This window comes from Cuculus canorus, chromosome 4, assembly GCF_017976375.1.
Source record: "Cuculus canorus isolate bCucCan1 chromosome 4, bCucCan1.pri, whole genome shotgun sequence".
Classification (NCBI taxonomy): domain Eukaryota; kingdom Metazoa; phylum Chordata; class Aves; order Cuculiformes; family Cuculidae; genus Cuculus; species Cuculus canorus.
The window spans coordinates 29,832,492-29,857,376 of record NC_071404.1 but is presented as its reverse complement, the minus strand read 5'-3'; the positions used below and the strand labels follow the sequence as shown (position 1 = coordinate 29,857,376).

General features: G+C 43.1%; 1 protein-coding gene across 2 annotated transcripts in view; it reads right to left on the bottom strand.

Annotated features, from left to right (window-relative positions):
- Positions 1 to 24,393, bottom strand: part of KIT (KIT proto-oncogene, receptor tyrosine kinase) — a 55,505-nt gene extending 31,112 nt beyond the window's left edge. Inside the window, exons 1-3 of one of the 2 annotated variants that reach the window (XM_054065985.1) lie at positions 24,204 to 24,393; positions 5,474 to 5,713; positions 1,551 to 1,829 (exon numbers count right to left, since the gene is read on the bottom strand). In XM_054065985.1, the coding sequence (XP_053921960.1) occupies positions 1,551 to 1,829; positions 5,474 to 5,713; positions 24,204 to 24,270 (586 nt within the window). In that variant the 5' untranslated portion in view covers positions 24,271 to 24,393. Of the gene's footprint in view, positions 1 to 1,550; positions 1,830 to 5,473; positions 5,714 to 16,268; positions 16,294 to 24,203 lie in introns of those variants that run through there. The other variant, XM_054065986.1, reaches the window with a different exon arrangement.
- Positions 24,394 to 24,885: the final 492 nt, after the last annotated feature.

Below are 24,885 nucleotides of genomic sequence, written 5' to 3'. Positions count from 1 at the left end.
GGATCAGTGGGCCACTGGTGTTGGTCAGCACCCTCCCATCTGAAGTCACTGCTATGTTGAGCAAGTCCAGACTTTCATCCCATAAAAAATGTAACAGTCCAATATTACAACTTGCACTCTCCTGTGTCAGAGGAATGCCAGTTATATCAATCAACTGCTTGCTTTCTTTGGCCATCGCTGAAGAAACGGTTGGAAAAAAAAACTTGTTACAGCACAAATAACAGGGACAGCAAGAAAGGACTTGATTTTTATCGTCAAAGGAGAATGCTAGAGATGCCTCTACTGATTAAACTTTTATTCTCTTCTCATTAATTAAAATTTATTATTCATTAAAATTCACTATATCAGAGTTTCCAAATAACCACAAAAAAGACTTCTTCAATTTTACAAGCTGGGTACTTGAGATGGCCTCTGCTGCCCACCCCTGCCCCATCACCAAGGAGCACCGCACTGGGCAGGTCACACAGCCCGGTCACAGAGCCCTTCCTATGGAGCAAACACCATGTCCCCTCACCACACTGCAGGGCAGCCCCTCATTCACCACCAGAAGAGACAATTCTGGCACTGGCCCAGTCTCAGCTCCTAACACTTCAGATGGAACACAGCACGGGGAAGCACACCAGCCCACTGGCCTGAGCTGCACAAACCCACCTCCAGCAGCAGCCTCGACAGCACCACCAGCGCGGCATTCCTGTTGTCACGACATCACTGATGGCTGCATGCCTCTGAAAGCACAAAGCCTAACAATGCAGCACCTACCCTCTCCTTTCAGCAACAACAAAACCCACCAGGACACCTTGGCCGCATGAACAGAAACACATTTGCAGCCAACAGAAAGTTCTGAGGCACAACATACATGTGTGCACAGACAGGGGACGTCTCCTCCACAGATGGAGACAAACAAGGGCCCTATGCTGGTTTAGGAATTGTTAGGAATGCTTGGACTTGATGATCCAGTGGGTCCTTTCCAACTTAGTGATTCTATGATTCCGCTGAATCCCTGTTATTCAATGTCATCACTCAGTTCCTCCTGCTGTCACTTGTGGGCAACAGACATGTGAGTTAGGCATCCAAATCTCCACCTTGCCTGCACAGACCTGCACAAACCTCAGGGCACTGGCTTGTCCTCAAAGATTAACAGCACAACCCACACTCCTTAGAGTGGTGAAAAAAACCACCTGGAAATCACCAGGAATAGAAAATAAAAGCAATCATGGCCAAACCTGCTCAGTGCAGCCAGAAGGCAAGTGTCATGAGATCAACATGTGCTCTGAAACAACTTTTCCAGAACTAGCTTTCTAAGTCCACCACCTTCCTCAGGACAGTCTGCAGTGGTCACAAGTGCCACATAGCAATTCCCTAATGCATAACCACCTCTGGCTTTGAGTAGAAGAAGACTCCAAAAGCCTCCAGGGGAGTCCACCACCAGTCCCAGCCTACCCACGACAATATGTGAACACAAAGTGAGGCTTCACCACACTTCCCATCAGCTCCTGAAAGGTGAAGGGTAAAATCAGGTGCTCTACAAGAAGACAAAAATTCTGTGTTACCTGGCCTCACATTCAGGAAAATGTGCTCTGATATCTTCTCAACTCCGTTGTGCTTGGCCAAGCACTGGTAGCAGCCCTTAAATGACCTCTGTACATTCTTTATAATGATGCCTTTCTGGGGATTCGGAATGAACGTCATATTTTTGGGGAGAGGTTTGCCATCGCATTTTCTCAGTGTGAAATTTGAAACATCTGGATCTGTTAACGGGCACACTAGCACGATGTCACTGTCTTCTTTTCCATAGATCAGAGAATCAACAAGGAAGAGTACATTCGGATCTGTAAAGAAACGCAAAGACCTGTCAGAGCAGCTGACATTGCACAGGGAACTTCTGATGACTCTAACTCTGCAACTGGAATTTACATCAAAGAAAGTTTTACATTCAGCCAGTAAGCCCAAGTATTACCCAATTCATGTTTACCAAGAGACATTACATTTCGTCTTAAAAAAGCAGCACAACAGGAAATGTGCAGCAGCATTCAATGCCAGACACACTAAAGAATCATGTGCATTAAAAATAATCTTACTGGTTTTATAACTGGAGATGGAGACTGTTTTTTCCTTGTTTAGCTCCAAAACCTCCACTCTCCATTCCCAACAACCGTAAACAGAGTTTTACAGACGATTAAAAATAATTTGCTTTTAGCTAGTGGCAGGGCTGCAAGGTTTCATGCCCACAGTAGGATTTTGAAAAAATTTATGAGCAAATGGAAGTCGAAAAGGACCTAAATTATGGTTTTCACTTCTGTAAAACACATAATCTATATGAGCACACATTGCTGCTAGAGGAAGCACCTAGCAACTTCTCTCTCTCTCTCCCTTCCCTGAAAGCTGGAGTTATTTTCAGTCTCCTTTAAAAAAAAAATCAAAAATCTGGGCATACAAACAGCATATCTAATTGAAAAATCATCATGTAATCTTTCACAAGGTAACTTCTCTAAAGCATATCACGTCAGCCAACCACAGAACTCAAACAGTACTTTAACAGTACTTGAAACACTTTTACAATCAAAGCCAAAGCATGATAGGCAATGACCTTGAAATGCTAAGAACCTGGCCATTAATAACAGACAAAAATAAAGGATGGTGTGGTGACTAATATTCTGTAAAAGGTTATTTCTGCTCCCATCTGCCCCCGCTACAGAGTGGCATGAATTAGACATGCAGAAACAGAGGGAAAAGTTTTCTTTCTTTTTTTGCAAACTGGCTTTATACAATTTGAATTATTAGAGATCAACAAACCTTAACTTAACAGAGAAGACTGAAAAGAATTTGGTTAAGATGATGGACACAATGGACACAATTGTGTTTAAGACAAGAAGTACCAGGCTGAAAATGAATCATGGGACATTAATGTAGGCAATTATGAAATGCAAAGTTGAAAGTTGGTCATCAATGAACAGAGAAGTTACTGGCTGGTTGCTAGCTTAAAGTGAGGGTGTAGGTTTAAGCTCATTTGATACTGCCACTTGAAAAGCCCCCACAAACTAAAAGCTCTGAAGCATCAGTCTGGAAATAGAGAATGGAGACTAGGAACAAATGAAAAAGTTCAGCATGGCTGAACAGAACTGAAGTGTGACGTTTTGCACACAAAGATACTGAAGAGAAATGCTATGAATATCTGTCACACCTGAGCTAGAAAAGTGTAGACCAGAAGAGCTGATCTAAATGTCCCCGCTTACAGAGACTTCACTGGTTGGTTTCCTCTCAGTCCACTTTTTCTCCAATATGAACAGAACCAAGACATCTTCACTATACAGTAAGCATGGCTCCACAAGAAAGAAAAAAGAAAAAAGACATTATTGAAAATAGAAGCAAGAAACAAAGACCTGTTTCACTAACAGCTGAAATTGCAAGGAAGACCTTGGTTGGGGCAAGCAGAATTGCTGAGGTGCTCCCCTCCTGTCTTCCACCCCTCTATGGAAGGGAGACACCATGGTGAGAAGACATGAAACTATTTGCTGTAGGGAATCCAGGCACAAGGAGGGTCACAAACATGACCTCAACGTCATGTTCTTCCCCTCATGGCTTTCCATCGCAGGTGCATCTTGCGTAGCACTTGCTTTTGGGGCACACCTTAGATTTCCAACACAAGATGTGGTGGTACTTATCATTGCTTGTGTTTGAGAAGACTTGAGATCAAAATTAACAGATTTTTCTCTCTTGAGTAGGTATCTGAACTAGCTTGATCTTCACTAAACTTTCCTGGATAGGGACACATACTGCTTCTATAGACACAACATACATACTTTCTGCCAAAGCAGAAAGGTGAAAGAGGTAAGCACCTTACAGTCTGTCAACACTGTGTCATCCTTGATCCCAGAAGCTTAGAAAAGTTGTTTTAATAGATCCAGATGGGCATAAAAGATAAACAGCTGCCACCATTTTGCATGCCAGCTGGGACTGCACAGGTTCAAGGTTCATGACCCTGTTCTCTCTTCATTCCCAGCTTTACAAGCAGAAAGCATATGGCGTGCTTTTGACAACTCCATAAGCAGCTGAGCTCATGGTAGCATCTTCAAGGCAATGTAAGATGTCATTAAGCCACAGTTTATTGCAAAATTATGGCCAACCTCACAAACATACTTATGTTACTGCTAGGAACTTGTCGAAGTGAAGCTTGCACATTTTTCACACAATTAAGACAAAGAAATAAATATGTTGCATGAGGGCCACACAACTTCTGTGATGCTTTGCTAACCATGCTCAGTGGGAGGGTTGCCTGATATCCTGAGGTGAAGAAGTCAGTCATGTAATGGAAGGCACAAAGATCTCTATGATCACAGTTGTTTAGGATAATTACCATGACCTTCAGGAAAACAGTCATGGTAGATAAACTCAACAGTGTTTGTAACATGTAGGTAAAATACATGTCAGGTTTCCTTTAACCATAGTCTCAGAGAAACACAGAAGGTCAAGAAAACTCATTCAAGGTTGGACAACTCAAGAGCAGTTAAAGCAGCACTATTTAAATTGTGTGGCCACTATGTCAGGTATCTCCCCTTGGAAAAATTACTCTTCACTGTGCTGTACTGGCATCTCCCTGTGTTGGAGAACGACCTTGCAGTAATTCTCAAAGGACTGGCTGGGTTCAGAGGAGGCTCAAGACAATGTCTGTTGGACAAGGAATACTGTCTCCAAGAAAGTGGATGCTGAAGGACTTTTGTCCATCAACAGAGACAAAAGACCACCAAAAGTATGTGAAAAAGAAGCAAAATAGCTCTCTTCTTTGGAAAGGAAAAAAGAATACTGGGCATGGTAAACTCTCAGCTTGAGGGCAGCTGATGAAGCCACAGATACGGGAGCAAGAAAAGAAGAGAAGAAATCTGAAGAAAACACTGCACAAAGAAGAAGAAAGGATTGTGAAAATGTGTCAGAGCAGAGGCACTTTTTTGCCATCTGAGACATTTCTGACCAGTAACAAGGTAGATCAAGAGCTGGAGGCAGAGGAATCATTGCTGCCTGCTGGCTCAAGCCTGAGAGTGCAGCCTCAAAAAGCCAAATCCTTTAGCAAACTGCCTCAGTAAATCAAGAGCTTGGGGCCAAACCTTACATGACTCCATACTGATGTATGGCATGGAATTAAAATGACATTTCTGCATACTGCTTGCTTCCTCACAGTACAACTGACTCAGACAACTGCTTCAGGTTACTTGGCTAGGTTTTAGAAAGAGAGATCAGGTATATTTCACCAAAAACCAAAAGCGATGCAAAGACAAACTCACCCAGAACTTTGCTCTGGTGACAAAGGCCACTGCAAACAAAGCTGGGAGTAAGTTTTCTTTCTGCTGGACAGGGAAGAAGATCTCTTCTATCCAACTGTGTTCTCCTCCTATACCCAAAATCCATCCCCCTCCTCTGGCATTTACTGTCCTAATATTTGGGGGGGACAAGCAAAAATAATGCCTTCATTGATGTTTACCTTTAACAAAAACGTAAAAAGAGGTGATGGTACTCCCTTTGCTTTTGCATATATATCTTCCTATGTCTCTGACAGTTGCATTTTTGGTGTACCACTCTTTCCCATAGGAACTCCTTGCTTTTGCCGATGGGTCAGAGTTCTGGAAATTCCAAGTCACAGGTCCATCCTCATTGCATGTCAGCCTTAACTCTTCCCCTTTATTCACAATCAGTGAAGATTCTTCAGTGGGCAGTGAACCACCTGGAAGACAAAAAAGCACAAAATACAATGCCTGTCAATATAACACTTTTCCTTTTTCTGCAGCAAAATTTTTATTCATAGTTGTATAAGTGCAGTTAATATTTTGGGAGTTATTTCTTAAAAATATGAAGCTCCAATGGCACTGTGCGATTCTGCAGACACCTTTTGGCTCGTAAGAGTTCTGCACACAGAGCAAATAACCACTGCAGATGGAAACTGGCCTTTAAAAACCATTTGAAACTAGTTCCAGATGCACCAGTTTCTGCAATGGTTTAGCTTTTGAATGGGAACAGACCCAAGCTATTTAAAAATTAAATTCAAGAACATATGAGCCTGATTCTACATGGCAGCACTTTTAATCATTCTTTGTCATTTACTCAGTATGTTGCCAAGAACTAAAGTTTCCTTGCTGAACAGTTATCGTTTTTTAACTGTTCTCTCATGTATTCGGAAGCTCCACTCACAGATTAGAAGTGTCCAGTTTAATGAAGGCATTGGTATATACTTTCTATACTTGTTCATTTCTTCAGTTGAAGTCCTAATTCATCATCTCTTACCACCAAAGAAATTTCATGTACAATATTCTTCAAGCTTCCATAACAACACTACCAAATCAATTTCACTGAGGCACCAATCACCCAGCCATCAAAAGCGCCCTAAATGATCTTTTAGCTTCTTTTTAACTGAACACACCATAACATAAGTTAAAAAGTTCTCAGAAAATAAAGCTGTGTAAAATTGGCAGCTTCAATTCACAGTTCCCAACCACTTCCCAACTTACACTTAGTACCTGAAGAAAGAAGCTCATTCAGGCTACTTTGACCCCCGTGTTAAAATAAATTAAGGGGATTGCAAAGTTAGCATATCCCTGAAGTGAAAGTCTTTGCAAACCTACAAAATGGAGTTCCTAGTGGAAAAGTAGATAAACTCTTACTACTATGGACCTGCATGAACATCAGAAGAATATATGCAAATACTGAGTTGGTCTTGTAGGAACAAACCCTTCCCATTTCAGAGTAGCTCTTTAGTCCTACAAGTAATCCTTAGCTTACAATAATTGTGCAGTTCACTAACATCTCTCTTGTGAAGCACAGTTGTACAAGATTATACAATATCCATATGTAGTAGCAGAGTCATGCCACTGAAAATACTACTTGCATTCAAAAAAACACTCTGCAGCTCCATTCAGAGGCTGAACTTCCCTACCCACACAGATAACAACAGACGTTCAAGCAAAACAGTTGGGTAATTAGTTGGGATAAGGTTATACATTCCAGGCTTAATGCACCCATCTCACAGCTTTAGTTGTTCTTAACATATATACTGGATTAAGAACAGGTCAGGTAACTGTTCCTCTTCCTGACAAATCCACCACAGAGTAGGAAGCAAAGGACAGTCCGACCACCTGCAGAGTCTCATTACTTTGTTCGTGGCTTGGGTTTTGGAGAGAGTCCTTGTTCTCTCTCCAGCTCCCTTGGATTAAAATTTATTTATCAATACTAAATGAAACAGGCAGTCATTTTTCTACAATCACCAGAAATTTTCCATGAGGTCCACTGACCCTGCATATACACTTCTGTGACTGAACGCATAAACAACCACGCTAGAAATAATAATTGCCAGAAAAAGGCAGAAAAAAAAACCTTCTGAATTTCAAGTCTGCTACCTCAAAATGCAGGTGTGAACCTGATCTGTGACACAGCAGCTCAAACATGAAGAGCGAAAGTTGCAGGACAAAGGAGCGCAGGTCCCAGCCAGCAGTGATTCTGCAGACAGAAAAGCTGGGGTTTTAACCCTTTGCCCAGAACAGTGAGGGGCCTGACAGCAGGGTAAGGAGAGGCAAGGAGACCTCTGATTTGCAAACTCCTCAGATCAGAGCAAGCAGTTTTCAGCACCAGAAAAGGCAGAAGGCAAAGACCCGTGCCAAGGCCTCAGGAAAGACCATATAGATCCTTCATGGGGATGTCTTTAGAAGACTTCTCTGCTGCTTCCCACAGACCATAGGGTGCTTCAAGGGAATAAGACATGCGCTGCACAAAATAGCAAATGTGCAATGCTATATAAAGCACTACGTCACTACTTCCTCAGATGAGTCGGGAAAGGCCTCAGGAAAGCAGAAGATGGGGATATCCTTCACTGGCATTACTCCCTGATTATGGCCAGCAAGGTCTCATCCTGGGCTCTGCCAGTGGAGGTGTGCATCTGCTCAGGCTGGAACGACCCCTCTGCCCACCCCTGCCCCATCACCAAGGACCACGGCATCAGGTCCCCTCACCACACTGCAGGGCAGCCCTCCTTGATGACCACAAGAGACAATTCTGGCACTGGCCCAGTCTCAGCTCCTAACAGTTCACATGGAACATGTAGCACAGGGAAGCACACCAGCCCAATGGCCTGAGCTGTGCACGGCATTCCTGTTGTCACGACACCACTGATGGCTGCATGCCTCTGAAAGCACAAAGCCTAACAATGCAGCACCTACCCTCTCCTTTCAGCAACAACAAAACCCACCAGGACACCTTGGCTGCATGAACAGAAACGCATTTGCAGCCAACAGAAAGTTCTGAGGCACAACATACACGTGTGCACAGACAGGGGACGTCTCCTCCCCAGACCTTACTGCAGCCTCTGCATCATCCATGGGCCTAAGCAGAGACATCTCAGCTGCAGCACAGGGTTACTTCATTGAAAAAGCCCCAGAGCCATGCAGAAAAGAAACCTATTTGCTTGCCCCTGAGGAAACGCCACACAGCCTGACTTGCTGAACTGCTCCCTCCCCTTCTCTCCTGGGTATTTATACAGTGGATTAGCGACACATGGGGTAAGGGTAGCCTCCAAAATGCCCAGACAAAACCAGTCTGGTATGTACTGCAGAGACAGGCGCTGGGCTTCCCTTCCTTCCCAAATCCACTTAACCACTCAACTCTAGGGCACAAGGGGTCATGAAGGTCAAACGTAGGGTGTTGCCAACAGTTTTGCAGAGGAAAGGGACAGATCAGGGGTAGCAGTGCCTAAATTAATGTCAAAACTGACCTACTAAAGGAGTGTGGATCTGTCACACCATACACATCACTGTGATGTGTGCAAACACTGCTGGGTGCTGCAGCCACAAACCTTTCCCTTGAAGACTGGCTCTTCAGTCCTAGGAATAACCATCACCCGATACCTCACCAACACACGGCACAGCGCTGCACAGTTGGACTGTATGTATAACAGCCACGTCTGAGCTGAGGGGGTGGGGGAAATATTTCTCAAACCCCAAGACACCACTCGTGTGGAAAAACACACTCTGCAGCTCATTCAGAGGCTGAATTTCCCTACCCACACAGATAACAGACGTTCAAGCAAAACAATCGGATAATTAGTTGGGATGAGATTATATACTCCAGACTTAATTCACTCATCTCATCTTGCAGCTTTAGTTGTTCTTAAGGTATATACTGGATTAAGACCAGGTCAGGTAACTGCTCCTCTTCCTGACAAATCCACCACAGAGTAGGAAGCAAAGGGCAGTCAGACCACCTGCAGTCTCATTACTTTGTCTGTGGCTTGGGTTTTGGAGAGACCCCTTGTTCTCTCCCCAGCTCCCTCAGATGAAGATTTATTTATCAGTGCTAAAACCAACAGGCAGTCCACCAGCACCTGTTTTTCCAGCACCACCAGAAATCTTCCACAAGGTCCACTAATCCTCTACAAAAAGTCACATGACCAAACATATAAACAAGCATTTCAGAAATAATAATTGCTTGAAAGATAAGAAAAACATAAACTCATATTTTTATGCGATGTTTGTGACTTTCACCTACTATTTACCTACTATTTCTTCTAGTACCTATTCCTCTTCCATTCAGGTTAGGCGTTCAAAATTTTGTAACACTTATTATCAGGACTATCTAGCAAATTTTTGGAAGGCTTTTAAAGGTGGTAAACACCATTGCAGAGCGTGACTCCATCCAGAGGCACAAGAAATACATTATGTACCAGAACTGAGGAAAGAAAGGCAAAGAGGGAACAAACACACTGTGGCACTCCACAACAAAAGCCACAATATTCCAGTTAAAACCATCGCTCATATTTTGAGACAACCGTGCTCTGGCTCCTCTCATGCAGCCTACAAATTCTCAGCAAAACAATTTACAAATTGAACTAATGCTTTGTATAAAGGATTTTCACAATCTAAAGGGATTTTTTGTTCCCTTCTGAAAATAATGTATCTTCCAGAAAAGCATGGCAGCATAAGGACAAAAGGTTGTAAACACAAGGCCTATCAGATGTGCTTGGTATTCTGTAACTAAATATGGCCTGTCTTCAAAAAAAGAATTAAAATGGTGCTCAGAAAGATGGAAATGACTTTGTATCTTCTTTTTGGAGGAATAATTAAGCAACAGAAATCTGAGAGTTTAACCAACAACTTGTAATCCAGTGTACTAATCTCCACAGCTTGTGTCCATCTGCTATCTCTTGATCTTTCCTCAGACGGCTAATGCCTCGCATCCGAGACTGCTCCATTTGTACTGCACCTGAGGCATGATGGGGCCCTTCCAGGCCCACTGTTGCTCTTGTGCACTCCAGTAACACCAGTCCTAAGCACGCAACCACAACTGTGACACTAACACTAATAATACGTGGATCAGTTCTGTAGGCAGGATATATATTCCAGGGATGGTAAGATATCTACCAAACCCCACAGGATGCAGCACCTGCTGTCTCTATCCAGGGCTTCATAAGTACCATAGTCAGAACAATGATTTTAGTATTCATCAGCAGGATTGTAAACTTTCTGAGCAAGAGGACGGAGGAACCCATTACGTCTTTACTGAATTTCCAGGTGAGGGTATACATCCTTACTCTGTCATCTAACCTGCATCTGGGCACACCACCCCCCCCCATCTCCTTACACTTTGGAAAAGGAGATGGACCACTACTTCATTATTCAGCTGAGTATTCCCACCTTAGTGAAGCCCATCTGACCACAGGGACTTCCTCAGGACAAGGGGAAGAGAGGAAACCCATCCTTTGCCCCTGCAGGCTAGTAGATGATCCCACTGTCATCACAGGCTGTGGATCTCACTGTGAAACGTACAATACTGCCCATACACTGCATAGCTAGAGTATCACACTGGGCTCCTGGATGATCCTTTAGAGTTGTCCTCAAGGGCAACTGGCAGGCAATTATTACATGCTAATAAAGTATGTTGATAATGGCAAATATTAAATAATTAACAATATAATAAAAACCCATAAAATGAACTGCAATGCTCAGTCAGAGATGGACAGCCCAAGATCTATTTTGGATGTTTCAAATGTGTGTCTCACAGCAGAAAAGAGTCACTTCGACTACCCTAGCATCTCCTCGTAATATAACAAATGTGAGTGAAAAGCTAAAATGATGGGATCACTTGTGAACAAGGCTGTGTAACTGAACAAAGAAGCAGAATATACAAATATATTACAAGCAGCTTCCTAGGTCCTAAAAATGAAGGAAGAGGGTGGAAAGAGGGGGAGTACAGCAGTTGTGATTTCTACATGCAGAAAGAACATCTGGAAAACCCGGCTGGAGGAATCAAAAAATTAAATAGCTCTAGATAATACTGATAGGAAATGCAGGTCAAATTGCAGGGATATGATTAAGGACAACAGAATGTTCCTGTAACAATTAAGGGATGTGCAAACAAAAAAAAAAATAAAACAAGACAAAAAAAAAAAGCTTTGGCTAAGGAGTGCACCATCCTGGAAAAAAAAAAAAATATGTGAGAGCTTTTCAGCCTCAGCCACAACATTGCTGTAGTACGGAAAAGCAGGTCAGGTGCAAGTCTCCATCACACTCACAAGAAACTAAAGACCATCTCCAGCTGCCAAGCAAACAAAAGACATAAGACTGCCATGGAGTAAGATGACGAGTCAAGTGGTGTGGATTTTACTCTCAGGTCTGCCACAGATTTCCTGCATAACCTTAGGCCAACAGGTTAGTCCCTCTGTGGTAGTTTCCTCTTTCAACTCCTAGCTAAACATTAAAAGGAACAGGAAGTTGGTGGCAGCTCTACAGCTCAACAGATCACTTTCAGAGAAAACAAAACAACACAACTGCTGTCTGTGCCTTATCCTGCTCCCTTCCAAATTAAACTTATCTTAAACATCTCCCAAGACACAGCATGGCTTCACAATAGAGTCACAAACTGCTCACATCCAGTACCATCCTTTCTGCCAAGCCAAAGGACTGGCAGTAACCTGCAAGCACCACTACCCAACCGCTACCCAGCAAGAGCAAATCCCTTCTCCCTGCCTCTCCCATAGCAGGCTCTTCTGAGCCTGTTCCTCTTGTGGTTCTTCATAACCTTCATGAAGGACCTTATATGGTGACCCACGTAAGCTGTACAAACACTGCACAACAAAACAATGACCTAAGCATGACCATGATTTCTAAATCAGTTAACATTTTTTCTATGACTAGTGCATCAAGGAGCTAAACTTCAAGGAACAAAATGTCTGTATCTTTCAGGTAAGATTGTGCTGATTCGATTCAATTAGAGACTACTTTCTTTTCAGCGCCTCTTCATTTTGGGTACTGGGTTGAATTCAAGGGCTATCACACTGACCTCACTCACCACATTTTTCAGTTTCTCATCTACAACAACATAAGAGAGCAGAAACAAGAGATATGCTTTATCAGTTAAAGTAGTGGCACTATTGTAGATGCAGTGGTCTGGGGATATCAGCAAGGCATGGCTTGCAGAGAGGCAATATCCTCTTTCAGCATATCCAATGCTGCTGGAAAAATGAACGTGTTTTCAGACAAACGAGTCTCCTACAGGTCTGAAAGAAAACCAGAAGCAAAAACATCTCTTTTACACAAATGCAGAAGTCCTAGCCAGAAGCCTGCCTGGTCTTCTTTACAGTATTAGCTGCTCTAATTGAAGAGTATCGCCTTTCCAACTCTGTATTTTATTTGTTAAAGCCACCGTGACACTTGACATATGCTATGATAGAGATGAACTTAAGACCTTTTCAATTATATTTTTATTGTCCTGCCATTTCATGCCCCAAGGAAACAAACAGTGTCAAACGCACATGTTAATCACACTGAAACAACTCTAATTTAATCTGATGTATAAAATCTCCCAGATTTTTCAAAGGAGAGATACTATCACACACTTGTTTTGTTCCACTTCACTAAACAGATACTCTCCCTTATGCTAGATGAAAAGTTTAGCAATGCCAAATGTCAATTTTAAATGATTTGATCTGAAAGCTACATCAGGTCCTGTTTCAGCTAGGCTGCAGGGGGAAAGAAGGCGAGCAGTATAGCTTCTCACTTTGCAAAAAAAACAGCCATGACAACACTCATGCTAGCGTCTTCCTCGAAGACATAGACCAAAAAAGACCAAAGATGTGATGGTCCCCTGCAAGCGTCATGGACTCTTGGAATGTACGAATGCCACAAATCCTTGTTGATAGAAATGCTGACTGGCTCCTTTGCCCCAACTTCATCTCAGAGACTGAAAAATAACTGCTACTTGACATGTAGTACAGGGTCTAGACTGATTAGGCTGCCCCATAGAACTAAGTGGTTTTTTTCTAACCCATCTAACAGAGTCAGTGCCATCTGCTGACCAATAGGCTCAACACCATGCACTTCCCAAGCAGAAACAGAGCCCCTGTGCTTGCACGTGCTCTAAAGTTTTGTATCTCACAGGCTGTTCTTCACTAAGCAGAAAACCAAGGGAGTGGATTAGTGTGGGCTTTGGCATTTACTCAGCTGTATGAGGTCAGCCACTGTCTTCTCAACCAGCTTCCCAGACCCTTCACCCTGAATGGGAAGGGGCAGAGGAAGGACACCGTGGAGGGTAGAAGGCGAGAACTCACCAGCCCAGCACTCAAAGGCACAGCCAAATCAACTCCATCTGCAGGTATCATAAAGGAGAGACAGGTATCTCCCAACACAAAGAGCATATGTGGAGCCAGACAGCTAATTTCCACTCATGGCAAACCCAAGAGAGGAAGTAGAAGGAGGTTGGAATAAATGTTTTCTTTACCATCTGTGGAGGCAGGAGTGTGGGGAACCACAGAGGCAGTTGGACCTTGACTGTGGCTGTGAGACAGGCCCCTTTGCAGTGACAGCCTACAGAAGGCTTCCAGCTCCACGGTTTCAGATTGCTCCTACAAGGACCTGCCTCACTAAATGCTTCACGCCCTGGGAGGGCATTCCACAGGACATGTAAAAGGCATTTGATGTTTACCTTTTGCAGAGAAAACCAGCTCAGGTGTCTCCTCAGTCACCTGCAGAGAGGTTATACACCCTTCCAAATGAGACACGGTTAATCAGAAACATTCAGTAGCAAAGACAGGTGGCAGGAAGACAAATCCAGACAGCTCTCTAGCCCCCGCACATCCCACTTTCCGAGAGAGACATTCACAGGATCTACAGGCAGGACAAGCATGAACACCTGCACTGATCCCCTGCTTGTAGATGGAAGCCAGCAAATCCTGTACAGAGGGTCTCATCACAGCAATTAACAATGCAGCTAATCGTACTTTGCTTCCTTACTTTGGAAGCAGGCTTAGCAGACCAGATGCTGTACATGACCTCCAAAACAAACATGTGAGAGCTGTCCTACACATGAAAGAGCAACACTCTATCAAGGCAGGAGACCGGGGGAAATAACTGCACCATCCAGAGACAGAGATGCACCTTTCTCTTCTCCCAGCCTTTGCTGGGATGAGGAACTCCAGCCATGCGAACAGGATACTTTTCCTGCCTAACAAGCAGCTTGCACTTTCTGATTGTCATGCCTCGCTCTGCTAATACAGCTAACAGAGGCATCTGTCAAAGGCAGACATGTAGCTGAATATTATTCTAGTTTAGCGCAAATACTAAATGGCCAGAGTGGGATCAAACACCACGTGTCTTTTCAGGACTGGGTATGATACCTTTCTGAATCCTCTTTTTCTGACAAGTCATGGCTTCGGGGCTTCTTCTAGGTTTTTTTTTTTGAGGGGTAGGAGGTGGGGTTTGGTTTTTAAAGGAGCACCATGTGCACTATAGCAGTCTAGTCACTCATCTTGAAATGCTTTGAGCAACAACCTATTTTAGGTGATTAATTCATTTTATCACAGCACATTAATACACAATGGTCTCTTATAACTAAAATTCCCACCACAGAAGGCAACATGCTAAGAAACAAAACCAAACCCAAAGCATGACTGACCTATCAGGTTGTTTCAAACTAGAATGGTCTAAGCTTAAAACAACTACCTGCTAATTCTTATTCAAAGAAAAATACAGAGGATATATACATACATATACATGTATGTATACAAACACAGGCAGGGTTTGCAAAAAAGAGCAACTATTTGTCAAAACACCTGTCAGCATTGTGATTTATACATTTAAACTGATCCTTACTCCTACTGAAGAAGCCTTCTCCCCTTTAATTTCCAAAATTACTTATTAACTAGCTGTTGCCACAGTTAGTTTTATAATCTGTTACACCCATAAATAAACAAATTATAAAGCAAGTAATTACGGAGAGCGATTAGATGGAATGAGAAAGTGCAGTTATGCACAGTGTATTCAAATTCAGCTGTCATTCATCCAGCCTATTCCTTTAATGGCTTTTTCTTCTCACTTCTCTTTACTGACATTTACATTCAAAGGTGCAGTATCTTTCAGCTTCCATTTTGAATGAATGTTCCTTGTAATGAGCAACTTGGGCTTGAAAGCATGTTTTCTCAAATGCAGCGGAAAGGTAGTTTTAATGAAGATAAATGAGAAAGCTGGAAAACTGAATCATTTTGCAATCTGAATTAACGCCTATCTGAAAAAGGCTCAACTAAGGAAGGAGATGTAAGACTTTTGGCATCGTGAATTCTAATTATTTCAAGTCTTGGCAGTAATTTTATCAAATAGTAGCAATTTCATTAAAAGGTGCACTGGTAATCATCTACATAAGGCCTCCAGAGGGGAAAATATACCAATAATTGCATAATTATGTTATCATTGCTCTTATGATGGACCACATTAAATACCACAAAGAGGAGCACTGCTTTTTACTTTCTCTAGATATTTAGTTCAGTACTGTTTCCTAGAAGATTACAGCAATAAACAAGACTTTCAGATTAATAAACATGTTCACCAAATCTTGCAGAAAAGACATGGCTATCTTTTATGTCCATATTACTTCATATTCACTTTTCCTTCACTGAAAGGACCAACACATTCATGAGAAAAATGCCGGGTTTACTAACAAAATAGCTAAATTATTTATACAGCTCTTTTACTTAAATAAACGTCATTGCATGACGTCATGCATCCACATGGTACACAGATCCATTTAAGAAGCAGGTTTCGAAGTATTTCCACATCTATCTGTATAAATTATTTTCACCTAGTCAGTGATTCTTAATAAGCCTGCAATAACTTAGAATCCCTTTGTCTAGCTAATGCACAAATTTTGCTGCTAATTAGGTTGGAATAAAATTCTTGTAAGAGCATTGCCTTACAGACAATATCATATCTGATAAATGCACTTTTCATGTGTTAGTATTAGAAAAGTACCTTTACACATGATGCCTTCTGAAACTGTGACCAGGACAACTTCTGGAGGATTCAGCAGCAGGTTCTTCAGAACCTCCTAGCGTGAACAAATCTCGCCTTGAGTAATCACGCTAACACCCAGCAAGATCTGTCACCGTTGTTGTCTTGGAAGTACCTTGAACACAGAGACTAAGATATTTTTCTGACAATCCAGTTTTGTTTCCCCAGCCTTTGTCTGGCAAGGACATACATAACTTAGTCACTGAACTTAATCTCCAACGTCAGCAGAACTCCCACTTACGTATTTTGCTTGCTAATTGTACTATATTTCCTAGTTTACCAATAAGCCCTATCATAAATTCTATATACATGGCACATATAGGTAGCTGCTTATTGAAAAAGTGGTCCTCCTTCCTACTCCAGGAAACATACACAGTAAGTCATCACACTGTGAGTGCAGTCTGAGCACCTTGCCTAGGCAGGGAATCCCATTTCAGCATCACCTCTGACGGTAACTAGTTTATGGGAGCAGACCAGGAACACAGGTTTTACTTCTCCTGCTTCAATTTGACCTCTTTTATTGTGCTGCTTTCCTCAAATCTTGGGTACGATGATATTAGCATTACTGTAAATTCAGCAATTTTATGTATAATACCTGGAAGTCAGACCTGCTATGCAATGGGAAACTTCAACAGCTTGTGTTACAATGAATGCTACTGGGAGGAAGCTTTTATTTTGTTGAAGATAACATAATTTCTTTTCAAAGTTAAAAAGTTATGCTCATCCAGGCACAGAAAGCACTTCCATGTGTATAAAATAGCAAACAGGCAACAAAACCAAAGAAAAGAATCAGGCAGTCATCGAGCATCTGAAAATGAATGCCTCAGTATCAGGTCCTAGTGCAGAAGAGCATCTAAGGTTTATGAACAGAACCACTTCAGGTACAAATACGCTATTAAACTGTATATCTAATTTAATACTATGATAAAAGTAAAAATGTAGCAATTTTAGAATATAAATTTTCCTCTTATAAAGTAAAAGTATAAAATAATATTGAACATAAAACAACATAAATTCAAACTTAACAACTCCTGTAATCATTAAAAAAAAATTCAAGGCAAAAAATTATTGAAGCCGTACATTTGCTGCCAACATTTTAAATATAATCAAACTACCAAATTCATGGAAGTCACTCGCTGAACACCTCTAGGCAGGTTGTGCCGCAGTGATAAACCAGCCTTTGGCATCTGAAGTCTCCTAGCAGGTGCAGAGAAATTATTTCCTTTGTTTCAGTTCATTCAGTACAATCCCTAGTCCATTCAAGAGGCGCTACTAATCAGGAGTTGAAAAAAACCCATGGATGTTTTTTTCCATTGCCATTTTAAGAATAAAAAGAGGATGAGATGGACTAGTTCTAAAATTTTTACAGCATAGTGTAAAAAAAACCCACCAGTTTTGACTACAGATAGGCCTTTCAGACATTAATTCTTTATTTCAAAACGTTTCTCAATGAGTTTTTTTCTTCTGAATTGGCTGACTTCTATGTGATGCTATTTATCTAACAGAAGAACATTTCAGAATTCTCGTTTCCTTCATTGTAATTGATGCAAATTATCAGTAAAAATCAATTATCTAGTACAAGAATTGTCAACACTTTCTGTTTTCACAGTAAAACATTCACTGGAAGAATCAGAATAAGTGTACATGTAACAAGCTACATAACTGCTTAAATACAGGCACGGTGATTAATCAAAGCAAGTATAACATTAAGTGCAAAGGCTATATTTAATTAAAACTCTATCTCAATGGTAATAAAGGAGGTTAAACCTTTCTTTACAAAATGATTAAGTACAAATGCGAAACAGTTAAAATGAGGCTTACTGTTGGCTGATTTAAATCATGATTAAAATCAGATTTACAATGCTTTGAGTCAAATTGAAGCACACAGTACATGGGGAGATAACTATTTTGTTAAACCTGGGAGCACTACATTTTTATCTGGAGTCAGATATCAATTTTACAGATCGTATCTGGAGGAAATGCAAACAAGTTGAAGAGCGCTGAGAAGAACAAGAGGAGGAATTACAAAAGATGCATTAAAAGAAAAGGCTGAAAAACATTCCTTATAGAAAAGTTAAGTCAAAGATGTTATATTAACTGTGAACATATAAAATGTTTTTTGAGGATGGTGATCAGCAGTTCACTGCAGCCACCAAAGCAGGGGGAAAAAAAAGGCTGGAATTAAATGGCCAGCAAGGAAGATTACGTTAGGTATCAGGAGAGGCTTTGGACCTTTAACAACTAGCTATATACTAGAAAAGATGGGTTGTAGACTGGACCAGAACTCTGCCTTAGAGCAGGTCAAACAAAAGTCCACCTGGGAAGACCTGCTCCATCTGAGCCCAGGAGAAAGCAGGGACTGATCAGATGACCTCTGCAGCTCTCCTCCAGCTTTACTCTTACAGTTTTGTGGAGTTTCCAAAGACTTGCTGTCTCTTAGAAACCCAGATGCAGAAGGCAGGTTGTATGCATGAGAAAGCCATATTTCATTCAGCAAAGAATGAAGTTTCCAGTCCTGAAGGCTGTGGACAAAACCTTCCACACGATACCCATGTAGTCATTAACTCCAGAACAAAAAACAGATTAAGAGAGCCAAGTGCAAGTTTTCAATCTCATGATACCTTTCATCAGCAACCTAGTTAGTTCTGAATGGCCTAGGTATGTGAATACCCAAAAACACCTCTGTTACACAGCTCATTGGGACCTTTCTCCCCCTCTGAAATACGAAGGCTCTGAATGACAGGTTACAACCAACAAGTTCCATTTCTTTTTTCAGTGTGGTTTTTGCACAGAAGTTTTATTAAAAAGAAGCCTACTCCACGTCATGAGAGTTTGTTCACACAGCATGAGCAGGTGAGCACTAATTCAGTTAAGACAATTACTGATAGGAAAAGAAAGGAGACAAAGGACTAACCTAGCATTTGCCAGGCTTCCAGACAACCTGTAAGGGACGTATCTCTCCAAGTTTCAAATTTCTTTGCCATGGTTTTCATCTATTCTTAACAAATCAGCCCATGCATCCTCTTATCACTTAGATTTACAACTGTCAGTGCCTAGTTGACCAGTGAATTCTTCTCCATATCAGATATTTAATGATTATGCTACATGATTACAGACTCAGCTGTCAGATGATATTTCAAATCATAGACATTTAATACTGTCAGCCACACGAATGGCAAAAAAATCCTGTAGTTGATAACTAAATGATGCCTCTTTTTAGTTACAATTTCGAGAAATGATCCTTATGGAGCAGCCCAGGAGCTGCATAGCATGGTAGCAACATTAGAAACTTCTTTATTATTTACGTGTCTATGAGCCATAATATAAAGATAGTATAACCATGAGCCTTACTTGGTGCACAAAAAAAATCTGTTGCGACATGGAAAAGATCATTAAAAATCCATTTAAAGGTATATCTGAAAACCTATGTTTTCAGAATAAATCAATATAATTCCCAAGAGTAAATCCTCTGACAGATTAACATTTACTGTGCTTTCCAATTGGTATACCCTAGAAAACAGGAGTCTCATTCTCTCTTCAAACACAGCTGTTTACACTCTCCTTATGCTTTTATCACTAACGGCAGCAATCTTGGACAGTGGACAAACAATACACTCCAGTTGCCATTAGGTTTGGCAAACAGCCAAGGAGGCTACTCATACATGTAAAATTATGTTCATTTATGACTGTTTTCAGGATTCATTGTTAAAGAGGGTCCTTTGAGAAAACGCTCTTCTAAAAAGGGCTTAAACTCACTGAAAAAGCCAGGCACAATATTTTTGCAGTAAAAGAATACAGAAGAGTAATAATAATTTTAAAATTCCTTTCATGCCAAGCCCTAGTAATTTCATTCAAAATCTTCATATTTTTTTAAAATACATGTCTAAAAGATGTAACAGACAGATCTGGATCAGCACTTTCATTAGATCCCTTTAGCATCGGCTCTCCCATTTCACCTAAGGTTATAATGAACACCTTAAGCTCCATTAAGACTGAAGAGACTAATCAGGGGGAGCCAAGTTTCTGAAGGACAGAAACAACTGCAAGTTGTTTCATGTGCAGAGGAACATTCAGGAGAACACTGAGAAATTACAAAAAGGCAAAGTTTTACACTTAAAGTGAGAGGGTACTTACAGTAAATGCAATGCATTAGGATATTAGACCTCATTTCCTCTAGCCATTCTCCGAACAGCTGAAGGAGACTTAAGGAAATGAGTCAAAATCCTGGAAGATGTTTGTACTAGACAAAAAAGAAAACAACATCTGTAAAATCATATGTCACACACAGAGCAAGACAATGTGCAGCGCTTGATCTCTGCAATGGCATTCATCTTTACGGACAGAGTGAAAAAGCTGAAAAGTAGATTAACCTTGAGCAATTACTGCCTCTCTTCTACGAGATTGATATGAGATTAAATCAGTTGTTGTGTATTGTAGATAAACATACATGCTGTTGAAACTGTTTTATGCTGTGTAGTTCTTGTTTTATCCAGAATTTGTTATTCCTTACCTTGAGATGACAGGAAAGTGTTTACTGAAAGTTCAGGCTACAAATGTGTAATATTTGGTATATAGTTTGACAGCTCCAGATATGTCTTGAAACTCTTTCTAACAGCTTGCACTAACAATAAATTATAGTTCAGACAGAAATCCAAAGAGTATAAATATATCATTAAGAGTTTCTCACAACAAACCAGACAGAGAAAAGGACAAGTTTCACTATAAGAAACTCCTACCGACTGGAATATGACTCAGATGTTCCCCCTAAAACCTATCTTAGCTCATTTTCGCATATGCTAACAACATATCCTTTCTGATTCCACCTGTGTCCTGGTGCAGTATGTCCCTTCTGGAGGTGACTCAGGATCTTTTGATCAATCCAAACACCTGCAAAGCAGTGTTACTGTTTGGACAATCAACGATAGGTTTCTGGGAGGGCTGTGGTGGAGAGCCCCTTCAAAGCCAGTACAACCCAACAGTACCACAGCTGCAGTCATCTGTCAACAAGAGGCACACTCTTGCAAAATGAGCTTAGAGACTGGGTCTCTATGAATGGTACTTAAATGGGATGCAAATGGGAGTCTCACTTGTGCTAAATTTATCACATTCTTTATTATAAAGGCTGAAGAAAAATGACATACACACTTGCTGGGAGAGGGTTCCCAGTTGTACCAGAAGGAAAAAGAGTCTAGTACTGAGCAAGCTTTGAGTTTTCAATTCTGCTTCTGGCAGTGGCTTTGGACCATCTTTCCATGCAGGAGAAACTGCGCTGTCACAGCAGAGAGAGGAAAAAGAAAAGGAGATAGCAGAGATGGAAGCAGGGAAGTAGGGAGGGCAGGATACTCAAATGGTTAGTGGGGGTCAGGGCAGCTACTGAGTGACAGCAATCAGAATCCTCATCAAGTTCAATCTTCTTCCTTCAAGCCTCCTCCCTCCTACCTGCTGACAGGTAGCAGGAAACATTACTAAAACAGACATTCTTCCCTCTGGGCACAGGGAGAGCCTTCTATTACTCTGCAGTCAACTGAAAGAAAAAAAAAGGTTATATTGATAGTGCTGAAAGCAACCGTGTCCAGTCTTCCATGACCAAGGGATGGAAATGCCAGAGAGATTCTGGCAGAATACTAGCGGGTGGGGCCAGCGTGAGCCTTGCAGAAGGACAGGAGCGGCACAAAGGACAGACCATTCCCAAATATTGCGTGAAAGGACTAGACAATCTCCAAATCGAAGGAAAAGGAGAAGTATACAATAGGATGCAAGAAAAATAAAAAGTAGGAAGGGGCTATGGACAAAGGAGATAAATGGCTTACCTTCTGAGAAGCCACACTAAACTGTTTTCTACATTTTCCTTCCCTATTTGCAATCAAAGGAAGAAGCTCTTGACTAAAGACCAAAAAAAAGATACTTAATATAAATTCGTATACCTATAAACAACAGGATAGGACTGAATAGGGACTTTGGGAAATCATCCAGTCAAAGCATCTGCACTAAGGCAAACCCAAAAGTAACCCAGGGTCACACTAGCTCCAGAGCAATCCAGCACAGCAGATCAGCCCCATCCTGCCTGTCACTTCTGATGTCCCCTGTGCCTCTGCCAGGGCACAAGCCATCACTCCAATACCTCCTCCAGCACAAAACTAGCCCTGAATATTCCTACATCTGTGTAATACACAGATGATGCGCATATGTACCCAAAGACAGTTGTGTTTCGCAACAGCAAGTCATTTATGCCTACTACACAGTGGATTTTTGTCTACACAAGTTTGTCTGATGTGCCCCTGAGGTCACATGTCTCCCAGAAGTAAATGTCTGCACCCAGAACCAGAGATAGATGACGAAAAAGGTCTCCCCCTTGCCTCTCCAGTACTCTGAAGCCGGTATTTCATGGCTTTCAGAAGATGCTGCCCGTCTGACTTGTTTCTCAAGTTTTCCTCAAGGACAGTCTAAACATATGACGAAGGAGAACCTTCAAGTGCAAGCAAGAAAGACATAAGTAAAGAAAGTTGGTGGGTATTAATCAATTTTTAAATTTATTTATCTTGAGGAATAACTCATTGGTAGGAGACTTCTCCATCCCTGTGGCCAGCAGCACTGTGCAGGTATATATGGGTATTTCTAAACAGGAGAGTTCAAATTGTTGGCTATCACGCTCTAGTTCAGATTATCAACAAACAAGAAGAGTAAACCCCAAATGTTACCCAAACAAAACTATTCACAAAAAAAGTGTTCATAAATCAACCCCTGCCATCTCTCACACCCCGGAATAAAATGCTTACAATAAAGAAGCATAAACAGTCACTACTGTTAGTTCCTGGTATTTGAGTTGTATGCGCTGCGGGCAGCATGGGCAGAGACTCGGAGCCCTCCGCGGCTGCTCTCACACGAGATGCTCTGCAAGGCTCCTCTCTCTTGGTGGCAGCAGACGTTTCACACCTAACACCGTGCATCGCCTCCCTGGATCCTCTGCTCGCTCTCAGATAAGCAGCAAAATAACCTTTCACGTTATCCGCTTTCAGACTTCAGTACACAGGGCCAAATTCCTTCCTGGGTGCAACTCCTCAAACGCAAGCAGCGACCTTATTAGAGTAACCCTCCTCCGTGGGCTCTCCCGACGCCTCTTAAGCGCCTACAAACTGTGCGAAGAGCCGCACGGCGACTCCGAAAGCCACGTGCGAAGCTGCCCCGCGCTGCAGACAGACGCTCCACCCGAAATCACCGGCCCCGAGCGCTACGGCTGCGGTCAGGCGAGGAGATCCCCTCTTACCGAGGAAGCGGAACTTTGCATTTAGACCCGACACAACTAAGTTTTTTTGGGGCTGACCAACCTCTCGAAGGTCTGAAAGAAGCTGTTTGCCCTCCTCTTTAACGCCGTGCCAGCGCAGACCGGTTCTTGATGACCGGCCCTGCACTGAGCCGCCTGCCCAGTCCCTCCGGTCGCGGGATACCGACCCGATGTGGAAGACACCGACCCGATGTGGAGGACACCGACTCGACGGGGGGGCACACCGGGGCACCCAGCCGAGCATCACCCCGCGGGGAGGCTTCACCTCTGCTCGGGAGCGATGGACACCTGACGGCGGCGGCTCGTTCCCTGCCTATTGTTCAACGAGCACTTCATTGCGGGGACATTTTGTACTGATTATCAGACAGTTTATTGTCATAACAGCCCGGCCCGGGGAGATGGGGAGGGAGGCTCCCTGCCGGTCCCTCTCCCAGCCCCGAATAACCAAGCACTGCAAACAAAGGACTTCTTTTTTCTCCCCGGCGGGGCGTCCCGCAAGGCCGTCGCGGGGCGATGCCAGGGCGACCCCCGCAAAGACGCCGCTCCCCGCCGGAGTTTCTCCCCTCATGCCCCCGCGCCTGCCCCGTCCCCCGCGCGGTCCCCGCGGCTCCCACCTGCGGGGAAGAGGCTGAGCAGCAGCACGGCGTGCGCCAGCTCCCAGGCGAGGGACGCGCCTTCCATCCCGCCGCCGCCGAGCCCGGAGCGGGGCGGCTGCCGCTCGCACCGCGCGGCGCGCACAGATGCCCGAGCCCCCGCGGCACGGCTCTGCCGAGCGCTGACGGCCCCGACCGAGCCGCCGGCCCCGCCTCCGCCGCCCGCCCCGCCCCGCCCCGCCGCCACGAGGATGGGTGCAGGTGAGAAGTTCGCTCCCCCCCACCACCACCACCGCCCGCGCCCTGGTTTGCCTGGGTGGGGCTTGCTGGAAAGACCCCCCCAAATACACCCCGAAATGAAGAGAAAACCCAACTGGACGAATATACACACAATGCTGGCACACGTGCCGACTGTGCAGACGTGCTGGGCGTCGGGCGGTGCTGCGAGGAGGGGTCGGGGCTGGGGAAGCCCTGGAAGCAGCGTGGGTTTCGGTGGGGAGGCGGCCAAGCGGGCCACGGGGGTCTGGAAACGAAGAGAGCATCCCTCAAAGGGCAAGGACAAAGCTGTTTGTCTCGCTCTGAAATCCTCGCTCGCAGCTCCGGGAGGTGTCACCTCCGATTCTATGTGCAACAAAAGTAACGCTTCTGCCCAAGCTCGCACCGCTGAGATCTTCAACTGTGCCCGCTTTGGGCTGTCACCTGT